The 17,853-nt window shown below is 36.8% G+C and overlaps 2 protein-coding genes across 2 annotated transcripts; one reads left to right on the top strand and one right to left on the bottom strand.

Moving 5' to 3' along the window:
* Window positions 1-1,683: 1,683 nt before the first annotated feature.
* On the top strand, window positions 1,684-4,270 carry LOC116145452 (BTB/POZ domain-containing protein At5g03250-like). The gene is made up of 4 exons (XM_031430905.1): window positions 1,684-1,744; window positions 2,187-2,257; window positions 2,437-3,657; window positions 3,749-4,270. Exons 1-4 carry the CDS (start codon window positions 1,684-1,686, stop codon window positions 4,268-4,270), a joined length of 1,875 nt encoding a protein of 624 aa, XP_031286765.1.
* An 880-nt stretch (window positions 4,271-5,150) lies between these two features.
* LOC116145453 (laccase-11-like) lies at window positions 5,151-12,777 on the bottom strand. Its single transcript, XM_031430906.1, is given in 7 exon segments — window positions 5,151-5,228; window positions 5,230-5,285; window positions 10,869-11,792; window positions 11,882-12,010; window positions 12,095-12,339; window positions 12,420-12,564; window positions 12,663-12,777. Coding segments are annotated over 7 exon segments (1,692 nt in total).
* Between the last annotated feature and the right edge of the window lie 5,076 nt (window positions 12,778-17,853).

The raw sequence follows: 17,853 nt of genomic DNA on the forward strand, positions 1-17,853 counted from the left end.
GGAGGATTAGGTAAGCCTCGCAGTGGAGACTGACTATGTGTGACCAAACCAGAAGCACTAGTAGGTGTAGAGGAAACCTTAGCATTGATAGGCAACGAATTTTGACCAGTTAAACCACTTGAATTCTCAAGAGAAGCAACATTAACCGAACCTCCATGAAACTCTATAGAGTTAAACCTATCAAGCCGCAACTCATATTTCTGCAACAAAAACTGAGCCTCTTGTAAAGTAATTAGATCAACCTTAGACTCTACCCTAGAGGTCAGATTGACAACAACAGCATCAAATTTTGGACCTAAATCGTCTAAAATATGTTGTAGAAGATCTTCATCTGAGATCATTTGACCACTTGCAGCCAGGCTTTCAGCAATGCCTTTCATTTTCTTAACATACTCATGAATAGTCAAATTGCCTTTTTGAGTTATCTGAAGCAAATTCTTCAAATGTAAGGCTCTGGCCTTTGACTCGGTTACAAACTCAACTTCTAACTTAAACCATACTTCACACCCAAACTGACATTTTGCAACAAGAGTGAACATGCACTTAGAAATTGAGGTGAGAAGCCAAGTAACGAAGAATTTGTCAGTTCGTTTCCAAGTTACATAAGCTAGATTCAGCTTTTCTTTAGCTAGGGTTTCAAATGATTTACTATCACTCAACTCAATTGAACAAGAAACATAGCTAATAAAGGGAGCTGGACAGGGAATTAAACCTGTCAAATGTTCTTCGAGTTCATGAGCTCCTACTGCGAAAAGGACTTGCGATCGCCAGAATTGGTAATTATCAGTGTAGCTGTCTCTCGTCAGTTTGGGAGTGACGACTTGAAGACTTGACGAAAAGATTGAGAGTTGAGGATTAGCTGAAACATTCTGCATTTTCTCCATTGAAGCTGAGAAGAAAAAAATCAATTGTTCAAATCGTTTCCGTTGACGCTTGTCTCAGGCTCTGATACCATGAGAAACTGAAAAACTGAAAGAGAGAAATTGAGAATTCGTAAACACTTTACATAATTCGTTTGTTTATATACAAAGAAAGAGAGAAGACAAAATACTGAGAGTAAACCTAGCTCAATGATAAGCTAAAGAGTAAAGTTATTCTTCTCAAAATGACGCCGTTGCTTCTTTTGTGGAGTTGTAGTTTTACGAAACTGCCTTCTTTTTAGTCTGGCTAATAGTTTGCATATCAATTAATCTCTTGGAATCCTAAAGTGAATAACCGGATAAATCTCCCAGTGACCACCCATATTAGTGTCCGAAGATCTTGAGCACTTTAATATTAAAATCAAAGTAAATTTACATGTGTTTGTGTCAGGTCTTGAAGGGTGACAGTAACTTATCAATGTCATAATCCATAAGTTGAGATTAAGATATGAGGAGATTTTATATCTTCATAATAATAAGTCAAAGTTTTTTGTTGGGATTGAACATTTACGTAAAATGTGAAACATGGAGTGACTGAATCCAAATGGCGAACATCGCAATTGAGTCAAGTACATCTCCAAATGTATAGCCACCGGAATCGCTTCCTCTACTTATTGCTTTAGACTCGCTATTCATCTCATCTCTCTAACCCATATTCAATCACTAACAACTTCATCATATACCTTTTACTTGTATTTCCACAGCTTTAATTTCGCACTTTCAGCTTCCTCATTGCACTGCACTTGTACGTACACTATTATTCATGGCACTCATCAAGCTGCTGGGATTAAAATCGGAAGCATTTCATCGTGACGGTCACAGTTGGAACGCACCTCTCTTTTCTTCCTTTATTTTGTTTAATGCAGAAATATAACTTATGGAATTGGTTTTGAGATAACACAAGTTAAAATGTTAATTGTTAACATGGCGCTGTTTAAAAGTGGATGTTTTGAAATTTTATTTGTTAGTGAGATTTGAACTACGTTATTTGAGGATCTATCCATTTTTGAACTTGTTAGAAAATGGGTTCACAGCTGATTCTACTATGATTTATCTGACATTTCTGGTATTTCACGTAGTAATTCGAGTCTTTGTGCTGTGATGAGGTAATAAACATCTGCAAAAAATTTGATGTAGAATGCATAGCAACTCCCTCAATAATATGTCTTGATGCAAATTATTGTTTTAACTGGCAATTAGTTTTGCATATTTAGAAACATTCTACACTTGGTGTAATAGAACTTTGTCATATATGCTTTGGTTTCAGGCTATGCGCAACTGGGCTTCCAAGTGACGTAACTATTGAAGTTGGAGGGATGTATTTTCATCTCCACAAGGTACAAAATTTATTTGCTTGAATTTGGTCTTCAATCTTCGTAATGATAGTCTCCAATGCACACACAATTTCATTTTCTCTGTCATTTTAGCGTCTTGATTGCTGTTTGCTAAATGCAAATACAACTTGTTTAGCCTAAACTATAAACTTTTTCCTACCAATTTTGGTTATCTTCTGTAGTTCCCATTGCTCTCTAGAAGTGGGCTATTAAAGAAGCTTATTGAAGAGTTCTGGAGTGAAAGTGAATCAGCTTGTGTTTTGAAACTTCATGACATTCCCGGTGGAGCTAAAGCATTTGAGCTTATAGCCAAATTTTGTTATGGTGTCAAAATAGAGCTCACTGCTTTAAATGTTGTTAGCCTTAGATGTGCTGCAGAGTTCCTTTGCATGACCGATAATTATGGGGAAGGAAATCTCATCATGGAAACTGAGGCTTTCCTTGATGAGGTTTTCGGCAACTGGGCGGACACAATGAAAGCTCTTGAAACATGCGAACAAGTTCTAACATATGCAGAAGAGCTTCACATAGTTTCAAGATGCATTGATTCATTGGCCATGAAAGCTTGTGCGGACCCAAGCTTGTTCAATTGGCCTGTGCCAGAAAGTAATAACACACACAAGACAGACGGCTTTGTCTTATGGAATGGAATATCGACAGTTGTTAAGCCGAATCCTATAGGAGATGATTGGTGGTTTGAGGATGTTACATCTCTTAGCTTGTCTCTGTATAAACGATTGATTTTAGCTCTTAAATTAAGAAGCATAAAGCCTGAGACTATTTCTTCATCCCTCATTTACTATGCAAAGAGATATATCCCTTTGATGAATAGGCAATCAAACTTCAATGAGACAAACCATGTCAACCTGAGAAGGACTATTTCCACATTGTCTGAGGTTGATCAGAGGGCTCTCGTCGAAGAAATTGTTGAATTACTTCCCAATAAGAAGGATGTCACATCCACCAAGTTTCTTCTCAGGCTGCTTCACACTGCTATGGTTTTAAAAGCAAGTCCATCATGTAAAGAAAATTTGGAAAAGAGGGTGGGAGCCCAGTTGGACCAAGCTTCACTTGTAGATATTCTCTTACCAAATATGGGTTACGTAGACACCCTTTATGATATAGACTGTGTCCAGAGGATGCTTGATCATTTCATGTCCTTTAACCATCCTGCAGCTGCATCATTTTATCCTTGTATAATTGAAGAGGGGCAACTAATGAATGGATCTGATTCACTGACACCTATGACAACGGTAGCTGGTTTAGTGGATGGATATCTCACTGAGGTGGCGCCGGATGTTAATTTGAAGCTACCAAAATTTGAGGCACTAGCTGCTGTAATCCCTGGTTATGCTAGGCCACTTGATGATGGACTTTATCATGCAATTGACATTTACTTGAAGGTGTTTGAATTATTCTTTCACTTCAACAAATTCAGTCAGTCAAAAGATCAAAAGTCTCATTGAATTTATAATTTACATTTCACCATTTCAGGCACATCCTTGGATTACAGATTATGAGAGGGAGCAACTCTGCAGACTTATGGACTGCCAGAAGCTTTCGTTGGATGCCAGCACCCATGCAGCTCAGAATGAGAGGTTACCTCTTCGAGTAGTCGTCCAAGTCCTCTTCTTTGAACAGCTTCGTCTCCGCACTTCTATTTCTGGCTGGTTCATCGTTGACAATCTTGAGAACTCTCAAAATCCTAGTGGAAACCTTGGACACCCTGGAGATGAGGGATGTCGGCAGATAGTCCCTGCTGAAGACCAAGTTGTGGGTCGTGATGAAATGAAGGAGCGCGTTCATGAGCTTGAAAAGAAGTGTTCGAGCATGAAACAGGAGCTTGAGAAACTTGTGAAGACAAAGAAAACATGGAGAATTATTGCCAAAAGATTAGGATTTAAACAGAAGTCGGAGCCATGCTATCCAAAAGAACCAAAGAGCTGCACTTTCAAGGAATCAGTAGCTTCTGTGAATGGAAAACAAAGTCACAAAGACTATGAAGCGGTTCATTGACAATGAGACTCAAACTGATAGGATAACAGCTTCTTGTGTATTGTTATTATCTTCTCTCTCATTCCTTGACTTTTCTATAATTGGGTGATTCTTGGTTGTGGTTAAAATGATGATCAAATTGCTGTATTTATTGTGTCCAAATTAGGTGCTAACTAAACATAATTAATTCATTATTTTTCTCTTGAACTTGATAGCCATTAATTAAATTAAATTGGCAGTTTTGCAATGTCCTTGAGTTTCCGTGCTTTGCATGCCTTTGTTTGTTGAACACTGAACTGTGCTATCTAGATAGGCAGGCTTTTATAAGACTAAATACTTGAGTAAGTCCGATGCTTAATTTATATTTTTTTAACAAATTTAGCATCGAATTGAAAACTTTTTTTTGTGTCTTGCTGTCTTGGTTAATTTTTTTTTTCTTCAGTATGCATTCTGTTGGTGTCGCCATGATTATCATGCTGCAATTACCCTTCAACTATCTTTGCTCTTTTAAATTCATATCATATATATTATTCAGATATTCTTTTGACCACTTAATATTTCTTGTTCATTTGTATCTGACCCTGAATTCCATTCCCTGCATTAAGATGACCACAGCTTGGATTATGATAATTTAGAACAACACAATGGTTTTCTCCAAATTCATGGAGAACGTGAGGACACATTCATAATTTAAAAAAAAATATTTAATTTCCTTGATCAAATACTTTATTACATATTGAGGTTTCATGTAGTCCTAGTAATAATCAGTCAGAACATTAGAATCAATGGAAATTCCCTCCGAAAAGAATCATTTGCAACTTCTGCAGAGCATACAAATATGAAAAGAAGACAAGGGGGTTAATCAAGGAAGAATAAATCTTTGTACATCATACATATTTAATCAGCAGGGTGGAAGGTCCTTTGGTGGTGATAAAATGGATTCCTCCGGCGACTTTCCATTCTCCACAACAAATTCCATATATCTTCAATCCCCACATAGTGTGCAGCTCAAGGTGACAATGCATAAACCAAACACCTATAAACGCATCATGCTCTTAGTAAATGCTTACAAGTATATGAATATTTGAATTCATTAATGGTATATTTTTGCTTATGTGCACTGTTGAAGTGAATGCTAAAAACATTGTCGTTTTGGAGGATTAGTGAAACGTCACCGTTTGGGTCAGTTTTTTGAGTTGAATCCTGACCGTTGATTCAACACCAATCCAATGGTTGGAATTCCTACTTCAAGTCAATGATATAAAAGGGCAACAAATTTCAGGAACACCCCAAGTCCTCTTTCGAAGCATTCTCCTTTGTTTTTGTGTTCGCTATTAGGGTTTGCAATTCTAATCTGAAATTTGAGTGTAACTTGTGTGATTCTTGAGTGAATTGTGATAATCATTCGGAGAATAGTGGGATAGCTCTTGTTCTAGGGATTCTGTGGGTTAGAGTCTCCTTAGGGTCAAGTTACGGGTTGTATTTCAGGACTGTGAGAGGAGGATCTTGAGCTTGTTCTTGAATAGGGCTGTAAATTGTTGATTCAATATTAATAGTAGAGCAGCGAGCTCCCCATTTCCAGAGCTCAACGTGGGCATAGCTTGCTCGAATATAGGGCAAGTGAACTACGGTAATTCTGGTGTTTGTGTGACTATTTTTTCTTTATTATTGTGTGTGTTTGTTCTTGGTTGTTTTTCAGATTATAGCATAACAATGGTATCAGAGCATTTTGGTAACAAGTCTTTAGGAAATTGGATTTCGGAAATTAGATCTAAAAAATTCTAGGGTTTTTTTAGGGTTGTTGAAATTTTGGGGTTTCTCAATTCTAGGGTTTCTTGATCTAATTAGGTGTCCATAGTGCCTATATCCGAGTAAACTAGGGTCGATTATACCAAGGATAGGAAATTAGGGTTATGTTCGAATCTTGAAATTCAAGAACAATCTTGAGTTCTTGAGTCCGTCAATTCCTAAACACCAACCTAAACACTACACCATGACAAACACCACCACTCGAATGGAGATCACCCAATATGATTGAAAGATCGACTTCGAGAGTTGGAAGAAGAAGATGAAAGCCCTTTCTTTCTCACAATAAAGTCGGCCTCGCGCTGGAGAAGGATCCCAAAAAGTGGCCTAAAGAGAAACTGAAGAAGAAGGAGGAGATTGACGAAGAAGCTTATAATTTGATCGTGATGAACCTACCAGAAAGCGTATGGAGGAAGGTTGATGGAATCAAAACCCCCATGGGGTTGTGGGGTAAGCTTGAATCTCTATGTGCTCTTCAATCTGCTCCCAATTTAGTTTTCCTCAAAGGTGCCCTATTTTCTTATAAGATGGACAGTAATAAGACCATAGCGGAAAACCTAGACGAATTTTTGAAAATGACCCTCATCTTAAAGGGAACCGATCAAGAATTAGGGGAAACCAGTTTGGCCATGATATTACTAAATTCATTAACTGATGACTGCCAAGTAGTCAAGAATGCTCTCCAATACTCCGGTATTGTCCCCAGCGTTGACCTAATAGTAGTAGGTCTTAACGCTAGAGAACTAGAATTGAAAGTGCAAAAAAGAAATGGCAGTAACCTGTTTGTTAGGGGCAAACTAGAAACTAGCCAACTAGCTAAGGGAAACCAATTTAGTCAGGGGTCCAAAAACAAGAAAAGGGGTAAATGGAATAATAAACAAAAGTCTGAATCTAGCAAATGTTTTTTCTATAACAAAACTAGTCATCTGAAAAAGAACTGTTTTGAGTGGCTTAAGAAACAAAAACAGGGCAATACAGAGAGTAATATTGCCTCCACTAAAAGCTTAGTAGAAGAACCAGAGGTCCTTACAGTGTCTATATCAGATAATACTAAAGAGTGGGTATTAGATTCATGATGCTCATTCCATATGAGCCCAAACAGAGAATGGTTTCAGGACTTCGAAGATTATGAAAAGGAGACTGTGTTTATGGGGAACCATGCTTGTAGAGTAAAAGGCATAGGTAGTATAACACACAGGCTTAGTGGGGGGAAATTTATAAAACTGACTAAAGTTAGGTTTATCCCTAAACTCAAGAGGAACCTTATTTCATTAGGAACCTCGGATGAAGTAGGTTGTTGCTACAGTGTTGAAATGGGTGGTTGAATGTGTATAGGAACCAAAACCTGATTCTGAAAGGGGAAAAAAGGAATGAATTATATATCCTATGTGGTGATTTCTGTTCAGATTGTTTCAATACTGCCCTAGTCTCCTCAAACTTGTCTGTTATTGAAAAATGACACTTTAGAATGGGCCACATGAGCCATAAAGGGTTAAACATTTTGAGTAACTAAGGAATGTCTGGTAAAGAGTCTGTTTCCACCTTAGAATTTTGTGAGAATTGTGTTTTAGGTAAGCAACATAGGGTTAGCTTCCCAAAGGGAACACACCTAGCCACTAGCTGCCTAGAGTATCTCCATTCTGATCTGTGGGGGCTTGAAAAGGTCAGGTCCCATGGGGGGAATAGCTACTTTATGTCTATTGTGGATGATTACAGTAGAAAGGTGTGGGTCTACCCTCTAAGAACTAAGGATCAAGCCCTGTCCAAGTTTAGAGAGTGAAAGTTACTTGTACAAAATCAATTAGACAAGAGAGTGAAAGCCCTAAGAACTGACAATGGGCTAGAGTTCTGCAATGCTAAATTTGATAGATTTTGCGATGAGCAAGACATTTTAAGGCATAGAACAGTAAGAAAAACTCCTCAACAAAATGGGGTTGCTGAGAGGATGAATGAGACCCTCATAGAAAAGGTAAGATGCTTGTTATTTACCTTAGGACTGCCAAATACCTTTTAGGGAAAGGCCTTGGCCACTGTAGCCTACCTGATAAACAGAAGTCCATCTACAGCTATAAATTTTAAATGCCCCAAAGAGGTGTGGGCTAGGAGAAGGCTCGATCTAAGCCACCTAAAAGTGTTTGGGTGTGCAGCCTATGTACACACAGTAGGGGGGAAGTTAAAGCCTAGGTCAACAAGTGTGTGTTCTTGGGGTATCAAGAAGGGATGAAGGGATATAGACTTTGGGATAGAGAATCACCAGAGGTAAAAATCATCATAAGTAGGGATGGAGTGTTTAATGAAGGGGTTTTCCCTTGCAAAGCTACTAACCATGATGCAAGCAGCCACATTACCCTTGAAATTACAATACACTCCACTGAGACTACATCAATTGAGGTGGAGCCTGTGGGTCAGCAGGCTGAACCACCTCAACTTGAAGATGAACAGGTCCTAGAAACTCAACTAGGATCCAATGGTCTTGAATCAGAAAATGAAGAAGCTGCAACAAATGTACTTGAACCACAACATGATCAACTAGAGCATTATCAACTTGAAAGGGACATAATAAGGAGAGAGGTAAGGCCCCCTGCCAGATTTTCATATGCTGAACTAATTTTTACTGCTTTACTTGCAAGAACAGAGGTGCAAAGGGCAAAACCTAACTCATATGAAGAAGCTATGAGTTCCAAGGAGGACCAGAAGCTGATCCAATGTAAATAGTTGTTTAAGATAAAAGATGGTGTTTTAGCTACTGACCAACCTAGTTACAAAGTTAGGTTTGTTGCTAAGAGGTACACCAAACGCGAGGGGATAGACTTCAATGAAGTTTTTCCCTCGTAGTCAAGTATAAGACTATTAGACTAATGCTCTCCATAGTTGCCCATCACAACCTAGAGTTAGAATAAATGGATGTGACCACTGCCTTCTTACATGGAAATTTAGAAGAGGAAATTTACATGTGCCAACCAATAGGCTTTGTAGACTATAGAGTACCTGACCATGTTTGCCTCCTGCATAAATCCTTATATGGGCTGAAACAGTCCCCTAGGCAGTGGTACAAAAGGTTTGACACTTTCATTTTGAGCATAGGGTTTACTAGAAGTAGATATGATAGTTGTTTTTACTTTACTTTGAATGAGAACATGCATATATATCCATTACTGTATGTGGATGATATGTTGCTAGTTAGAAAGTCCAATTCAAAGATACTTGAGCTAAAGAACAAACTCAAGGTTGAATTTGACATGAAAGACCTATGAAATGCCAAGAGAATTCTAGGAATGGATATAACTAGAAATAGGAGCAAATATGAGCTGAAAATTAGGCAATAATCATACCTTAGCAAACTGGTATCCAAGTTTGGAATGGCAGATTCCAAACTGATTTCTATGCCCCTTGCAAACCACTTTGTACTAGAAAAAGGTCAATGCCCAAAAACTGAAGCAGAATTAATAAAAATGGAATCTGTCCCTTATGCTAATATAGTTGGATCTGTGATGTATGTGATGATAAGCACTAGACCGGATCTGTCATTTGCCATTCCCTTGCTGAGCCGATTTATGGCTAATCCTGGCAGTGAACACTGGGTTGCCTTCAAGTGGGTATTGAGGTATATTAACAATTCTTTGAATGTTGGGTTAGAGTTTTGTAAAAGGGATGCTTAACTTGACTTGGTTGGCTTTGTAGATTCGGATTTTGCAGGTGACAAAGATACAAGAAAGTCTACTACTTCGTATTACTTCACTCTCAGTGGAAATTGTATAAGCTAGAAGTCTCAACTTTAGCCTATAGTGGCACTCTCATCGATTGAAACTGAGTATATTTCCATTGCCGATGTGTTCAAGGAAGCCCTTTGGCTGTAAAGTTTATTAGCTGAATCAAATTTGACAGAGGGAAAGGTAATCATATACTCTGACAGCCAAAGCGCAATCCATTAAAGCAAGAATCCAGTTTATCACGAGAGGACAAAACATGTAGATGTCCGCTTCTATTTTGTTAGAGATTTAGTCACTCAAGCAGTGATTGACTTGAGGAAAGTGTCCACTGAAGATAATCTAGCTGACATGGGAACAAAGATTGTCTCCCTTGCCAAGTTCAAGCACTGCTTGGACTTATTGTTCATGAAGTAAGTAGTGGGGGCAGGAGCTATGAGGGATTTGGCCTAAGCTTGCTGCACTAGAAGAGTTTTTTTTTTAGCATTCAAGGTGGAGATTGTTGAAGTAAATGCTAAAAACGTCGTCGTATTGGAGGATTAGTGAAACGTCACCGTTTGGGTCAGTTTTTTGAGTTGGATCCTGACCGTTGATTCAACACCAATCCAATGACTATAATTCCTACTTCAAGTCAATGATATAAAAGGGCGACAAATTTCAGGAACACCCCAAGTCCTCTTTCGAAGCATTCTCCTTTGTTTTTGTGTTCTCTGTTAGGGTTTGCAATTCTGATATGAAATTTGAGTGTAACTTGTGTGATTCTTGAGTGATTTGTGTTAATCATTTGGAGAAGAGTGGGACAACTCTTGTTCTAGGGATTCCGTGGGTTAGAGTCTCCCTAGGGTCAGGTTACGTGTAGTATTTCAGGATTGTGAGAGAAGGATCTTGAGCTTGTTCTTGAATAGGGCTGTAGATTGTTGATTCAATATTAATAGTAGTGCAGCGAGCTCCCCATTTCTGGAGCTCAACGTGGACGTAGCTTACTCGAATCTAGAGCAAGTGAATCACGGTAGTTCTGGTGTTTGTGTGACTGTTTTTTCATTGATTATTGTGTGTGTTTATTCTTGGTTGTTTTTCGGATTATAGCATGACATGCACTAAGTTACCTGGATTGTCAACTCTGAATCTGATAGCAGTCCATCCTCCTGTTGGAACTCCAACTGTAGTTCTTTCAAGAGGATCAATTAAGTTGAATTTAGCCGGGTCTTTCTTGGGATCAAAGTTCCCAATTCCACTTCCAACAACAAAGAAATTGTAACCATGAAGATGAAACGGGTGTGACTCTACTGAAAGAAGATTTGTGTCCTGCAACTCTAATTCAATGGTGGAATCGAAAGCCACCTTACTCAGCCTTGTTCCTAATGAAGTGCCAAGGTTGGCGGTAAGAGGTGCACCGGTGTAGTTGAATGGAACAGGAGGGCGGCCAGGGAAGTCAGCTCTGAAAACTCCGGAGATATTGAAATAATGAGCCTGTAAGAGTCCAATCTTTGGCATCACAAAGGTTATGTTGTTCAATGAAGCTGTGAGTTTTGTGCCATTTTGGCAAGTGGGACATGGGTTTTGTCCTAAACCAATTGTGTAATAAAGATGGCGATCAACCTGAAGGGGGACCTGGGCAGGATATTGTGGGGTGTTTAAGCTTTTAAGTTTACTAGTGTAGCTTAATTCAAAGTTGGTGTCATTCGGAGCAGGCAATTGAGGCAAGGTTGGAAGAACTGTGTTTGGGATGCCTTTGTATTGCAGAATGGCTGTAACAGTTTTATTATCTACTGGAATTGGAGCATCCATGAAAGGCCTGGCTGCCATGAAGTATCGGCTTGGAGATTGGTCAGCTTTAACAAGAACATTAGTGGTTTGACCTGGTGCAATTAGAATAGCTTGAGTTGTGAATGGCTTCGCGTAGACTGCATCAATCTCTACAACAGTCATGTTATGACCAGCTATGGCAAAGAAAAGCTCATCATTAAGTGCAGCGTTGACAATCCTTAGTAGGTACGTTTTTCCGGAATCCACCTCCATGGCAAATGTATCTAAGACAACGGAAAAAATAAATCGAGTTAAGAAGTAGAATCATTCATCTCCCAGAATTTTGTTTTTAATCATAATCTAGAGACATTACGTTTCTCAGAACATGGGAAGAGTGGCCCTGGTTTCCCATTGATGTTATGAGCATCAGAGGTTTGTGGTGGCAAGCCTAACTTATTAACTAGGTTTACAATTGTTTCAACATCCGAATTCCACCATTCTCCTGCATATATAAGATCTTTAAATGTTAGATATATAAATTGCTCTTCAAAAATTTTGATTAATGGTGATAGTTGATGTTACCGACCCAGAACTATATTAGTTTCTTGATAAGGCTGAGGAAATGGAAATGGTGTTCCTTCTTTAGGCATAATAACAATGGCACCATAAACTGTGGCTCTTAGCCACAGAATATGTGCATGCCACCACAGAGTTCCTCGTTGTCCAGTGACATTAAAATCGTAAGTGTGGCTGTGTCCAGTTTTTATAGGGCATCGTGTTATGCATGCTGGTCCATCTGCCCAACCATTTCGATATTGCTTCAATCCATGCCTACATACAAAAGTCACAAGCAAATTTATGCCATATTTATGCATGTTTTAATACAAATTATGAGGATTCAAATTATATACCAACTAATAGACAAGTTATATTGTGCGTAGTCTGTGACATTGATAAGAATTCGATTGCCTTCTCTAGCGTAGATAGTAGGTCCTGGAAACGTTCCATTTACTGTAACAATTGGTTTAGAATAGCACAATCTGCTCACATTCTTAACTTGAACGAAAAATATAACACAAACGAGAAGAAGATCATGTTACATTCATGATTCAATCAATTCATCCAAGAAAAAACAAGTTCCAGAAACGAAATACCCACATCGAATTGATTCTTCTTCACTGCTGCATCAGCTGGAAAAGAAAGAAACCCAACAAAGCAAGAAATAATGAGAAAAAGTGATGCTGAGCACCAATGATTGTGCATTTCCATTATTTGTATTACTTAAACTAGTACTTGTTTGAGCTTGACTTCTTGAGTGAATGATGAAGAGCCATGGCTACGTACTTATAGCAGTAGAATTTAATCATTCAAGTGCAAAAAGTATTGATGGGTAGTTAAATAAGAGTTTGGAAGCAAACAAAGCTTGCCAGCGAACTGTTATAAGACGTTGAGATATCCATTTTGTCTGTTAAAATTTTTATACATATATGTTCATAATATAGAGTACCGTGAAAGTGATAATAATTTGACAAGCTTTTACCTTATAATATGTTATGAACATGCTAACTGCATTCAATATTTGATTTGCAGTAACATCTTGCTTTGGCTGCCGGTTTGTCTATCTGGGATTTGACGATGTTCGGTGAAGGAAAGAGACTGATATCAGTCACATAAAAATTAGTTCGTATCAGTTGAGGTTTATAATGTTTTAACATAGCTATTCTTTCTACGTCTGAAATTTTACTAGTTGTATTAAGCGAATAAAAATGTCTCTTAGATAGTTATCTTAAACTTGGTCAATTATATTAATGATAATAATGCTCATGCATACAAAGTTAAAATCCTAACTTTATATTTTATATCCAAAGTTGACGTGATAAGGATTTTAATTTTACTCATCCATGAGTAGCTCAACAGTAAAAGTGAATCAGAGGGGTTATAAATGGGTAAAACTCACAGTCTCAGGTTCGGTTTACTCGGAAGGCCATGATTATGGATTGCTGTGAGATAATTCTATTTGAAGATTTGTTGAAATACATGAAAGCTTCTCAAAACACCTTAGTTATTAAAATAAAAAAATGTTTAAACGTCAAGTCATCATATACATTAATTGATGTCCAAAGTCGGAATCTCAACTTTATATACATGAGGAGTGCTGGGAGCACTCTCTTTTTTGCTCTCTCACTCTTGTTATGACACGTGTGCAAGAGATAAAATATTAGAAATAATTGATTTTTTCTTTTCGCATTTTATTTGTTCCTTTGCACACATGCGGCGATAAGTGTGAGAGGGTGAGGAAGAGAGTGCAAAAGAGAGTATTACTATATGTCTATATTAATAATTAAGATTTAAGAATAATGAAAGAGAAAATAACAAGAGAAGTTTTTGAGATAATCAGTTATCCTTACAAATTTTAATCTCAATGTGTGAAGGTTTTGTTTAAAGGGCATATTTATATAAAATCACACTACTTAATCTAATTGTCCTTAATAAAAAAACAAAATGGATAAAAATGGTCTAATCATATTATTAAATGCTAGTTTTGTATAACCTATCATAGTTTAACGTTATATATTAGAAAAACTATATATTTTTTGTTTCATTAAGATTATAAATAATAAGTCATCAAATTTTACCCCTGAAGCAAAACTGCAATTGGATAGTGGGTATTAGTCGAGCAAGTTTTGGGAAAGCCCAATACTTATACCATGCCATATTCAAGTCCCAAGAACGAGGTGTGATTTGCCTACAGACATTAAAGAAAGAGCCATATTATTTCAGCCACGCTTTTTTTATTAATTAACTCCATTTTCATTTTGAATAAAAGATAAAATTATAAAATTATAATTTTTGTGTTCTTAAAAGGGTTATTTCCCTCTTTATCTTAAATTAGAATTTAATCAATCAAATTAGTTTGTGAGATCCCTATACTTGTAAGGACATTAGTAGATCTAGAAGTGTTGTTGGAAAGAATTATTCTTTAGAAATCTAACAAAGCCATAGAGGCCACTAACCAGATATTGATTATGACCAGAGATGATTTTAATCTATGGGTACCCAGTAGAGTTTTCCTTTTCATTTGTTTATTGTTCTCTGGATAGAATCTACATATGAAGAATGGAGAAATAAAAAAGTCAAGTTAATATGAAAATGAGACTTGAAAACTATACCAATTGGTAGCTTGGCGGTTCGCTTGAGACTCTTAGGTGTATTACTCAAGAGATCTTGAGTTCGAATCCCTACGACTACTAATAAGGGATAACCACTAGAAGCTTACATAATCCTTAACAAAAGGATCCCGGGGGACTAGTTGAGGTACGCACAAGCTGACCAAAACATCCCTGAATACCAAAAAAAAAAAAAAATTAAAATAAATAAATAAATAAATATGAGACTTGAATAATAGTACTCCTAAAAGAAAAAAGTAACTCTATACATATAAAATCGGGATTCCAATTCATATAACAGTTAGGATGTGTATGGTTCAAGGGTATTTGACATTACTCTAGTAATGTAATTTTATATTACTTATATTACTATGTGTGGTTGTCAAGTAATAAAAAATTCCGGTAATCTTCTAAAACCAATAATAATTACTATTGGTTATATATGTGATAATCTAAATACTACTGTTTTCTTACATATTCTAAGAATGATTGGTAATCTTAATTTGTTATAATTTTACCCCTAATTATTAAAAAATTTGGACAATAATGCCCTTGTTTTTAACACAATTTACGAGAATATTTTTGGACTATTTTATCCTTATACACAAGATTTTTAGAACATTATTACCCTTGAACTTAAACCAAATTACTCAAGACAGATGGCCAGATCTGGCCACCACCGGTGGCCGCCATGCACCGATCCAACCAGATCAGTGGCTGAAAATGGTCGTGAATTTGGTTGCAAAACAGCCAGATCTGGTTGTTTCCGACCAGATCCATGGTCGTTAACGGTCAGATCGATGCACGATCAGTCATATTCAACTGGTCGTGTGCTGTTCAAGCCACGACCGGCGGTCAGCAATGGCTTGGGTGGGTGAGGGTGATTTTGTTAAAATTTAAACTTTTATTGTGTTTAGGGTGTTTTAGCAAAATCTTAAATGTAGGGGGTTAAAAAATAATCCAAACAATAATAATAGTATTAGCAATTCAGTAATCTATATGATATATCCACCAATAGATTTTTTCCAACCAAACATATTAATATAACATATCCATCAATTTATTTCAATCTAACTAAACACATTTAATATAACATTCCCAATAATCTTTAAGGTAATTTATCTTCCCATTAATATAACATTCCCAGTAATATAATATTCATTAAACTAAACGCACCCTTAATTTTAAGTCTTATTCTCAAGGTAATATGTAACACTACTTCCTATTTGAGGGCCCAAACGCCATAGGATAAAAGTTTGGTGAGAAAAAACAATAATGATAACAATACAATGCAGGTTCTTATATAGCATCTTTTGATATGGCGTTTGGGCCCTTAAATCTGTCCCATGGAACAAAAGACGTCTGCTCACCACTTCTCATATGTGTATTTGAACTTGAGCATTTCGACAGGATGCCATTAAAGGCCTCAACATAATAATAACAAGTTTTTAACTTTTTTTAAGAACTAAAATTTCCATACTAACTCAATTATTTTGAAAGATCATTATCGTTATAGTCATTAAGAATATAAAAATATTCAAAGATTCTAGAGATGGGTTCAGTTCTAAAGACTTCTGTTGAGAAACTCCAACGCAAAGGTCACTGGTTTTCTTCCTTAGTACATTTCATGGCCGAGTTGAAGTTGAATGAATTGACAGAAGTGAATTGATTTCTTTAACGTTTCAATATCATTTCAGTTACATTCTTTTATAGCCTTTCAAACTTTCTGAGGCACATGATCCTCCGTCCCTCACCTTTCTCATTTCATGATTAACCAGTGGCCCTCTCGGCAACACATGTCATTGTCCAATTCGTTGGACGGCAGACAGCTCTCACTCTTTCATCAGAATAAGCAAAGAGAAGAGGGCGCGGCCCCCTCTCTTTTCTCTTGCATTCAATAACACTTGGTCCCTTCAGTTACCTGTTTGTTGGGTGGGTTAATCTTGTCTGTTGTTCCAATCTCCAAAAACATCACCAACAAACACTACTTCAAGAAGATTCAAAACATGTTTGTTAAAACAAGGCCCCTTCTCTCTTTGCATCATTGCCTTTGTTTTTTTCAATCTTTGCATCAATGCACTCGCCATGCTTTTCTGATAAGAACTTGAAAATACACAATTACTTAGTGGTGTATGTGGACTATTTGGGAGAAATTAGGCTTAAATTGGTAAATTTACTTAATATTTTCCTAAATATCTTTTATGGGATCATGGGTGTGGTTGAGTGTTTTTCAGATTATTAGTGCTAAATCTTATGCTCGGATGAAGAATCATGTCAACAATGGAATGAGTGATGAGTAGAAACAAACGGATCGAGAATCGGAGTTGAATTGAAGAAGTTATGAAGCTTTGAAGTAAAGATGAGACTCTAGATTACGCTCTAGTTTGAACATGTCTAGGTGTTTTGACAATAACTCCCTTGGATTAAGACGATTCTTCGATTGTTAGAAATCTGATTCAAAGGGCTACATTTCATATATTACCACTTCTCCAGATTCCATTGTTATCGTGCTAAAAAATCACCATCTCTGAAGTGTAGAGGAATGATGCGAGATTTGAACTAAAGAAGAGGAAGTTATCACTATGCCGCAACACACTTTTTCCATAATCAACCGTGTTGGAGCACAATGCTGGGGCACAGTCATGACAATTGGAAATCTTTCTTTCGTTTTTTATTAGAAAAATAAGGTTTAAGAGTCCTAAACTAAATAGAATTAAAAAAAAAAAAAAAACAAAACCCTAACCCTTGGGGAATATAAAGAAAAGTTTTTTAGCATTATTTTAGGGATTCTTTGGAGAGAATAAGAGAAGAAAAACCTGTAGAGAAGAAAATGGACAAAATTTATGGAGCTTTGATTCTCAATATAGAGAAGTTCGTCTCGTTCCTTTCGTACAGACTCATGATGATTGTTTTTATAAAGATGATTGTTTCTTTCATGTTTATTATGAACTAATTTTATTTTCTAGGGCTAAGATGTAGCCCAATCTCTTGATTGTGTGTTGATTTATTTATGTTGATTTTTATTAAGATTTATTCCTAAGTTTTATTATCATGCCTAATGCAGCTTTTGATTCTTAAGGGCCCAAGAATTGAATGAATTAATGGACTAAGTTGAGATTGAGAGATGATACTTATTTGGTCTATGGTAGTAAAACCATAGGTTGAGTGAACACTAGAG

This window comes from Pistacia vera, unplaced genomic scaffold, assembly GCF_008641045.1.
Source record: "Pistacia vera cultivar Batoury unplaced genomic scaffold, PisVer_v2 Contig461, whole genome shotgun sequence".
Classification (NCBI taxonomy): domain Eukaryota; kingdom Viridiplantae; phylum Streptophyta; class Magnoliopsida; order Sapindales; family Anacardiaceae; genus Pistacia; species Pistacia vera.

What these genes read in the sequence shown, in the direction of transcription:
- LOC116145452 (XM_031430905.1), top strand. Translation starts at nt 1,684, where the DNA reads ATGGCACTCATCAAGCTGCTGGGATTAAAATCGGAAGCATTTCATCGT. An exon ending in TGTATTTTCATCTCCACAAG is followed by an intron (nt 2,258 to 2,436) that starts GTACAAAATTTA and finishes TATCTTCTGTAG; the next exon opens with TTCCCATTGCTCTCTAGAAG. An exon ending in CAATTGACATTTACTTGAAG is followed by an intron (nt 3,658 to 3,748) that starts GTGTTTGAATTA and finishes TCACCATTTCAG; the next exon opens with GCACATCCTTGGATTACAGA.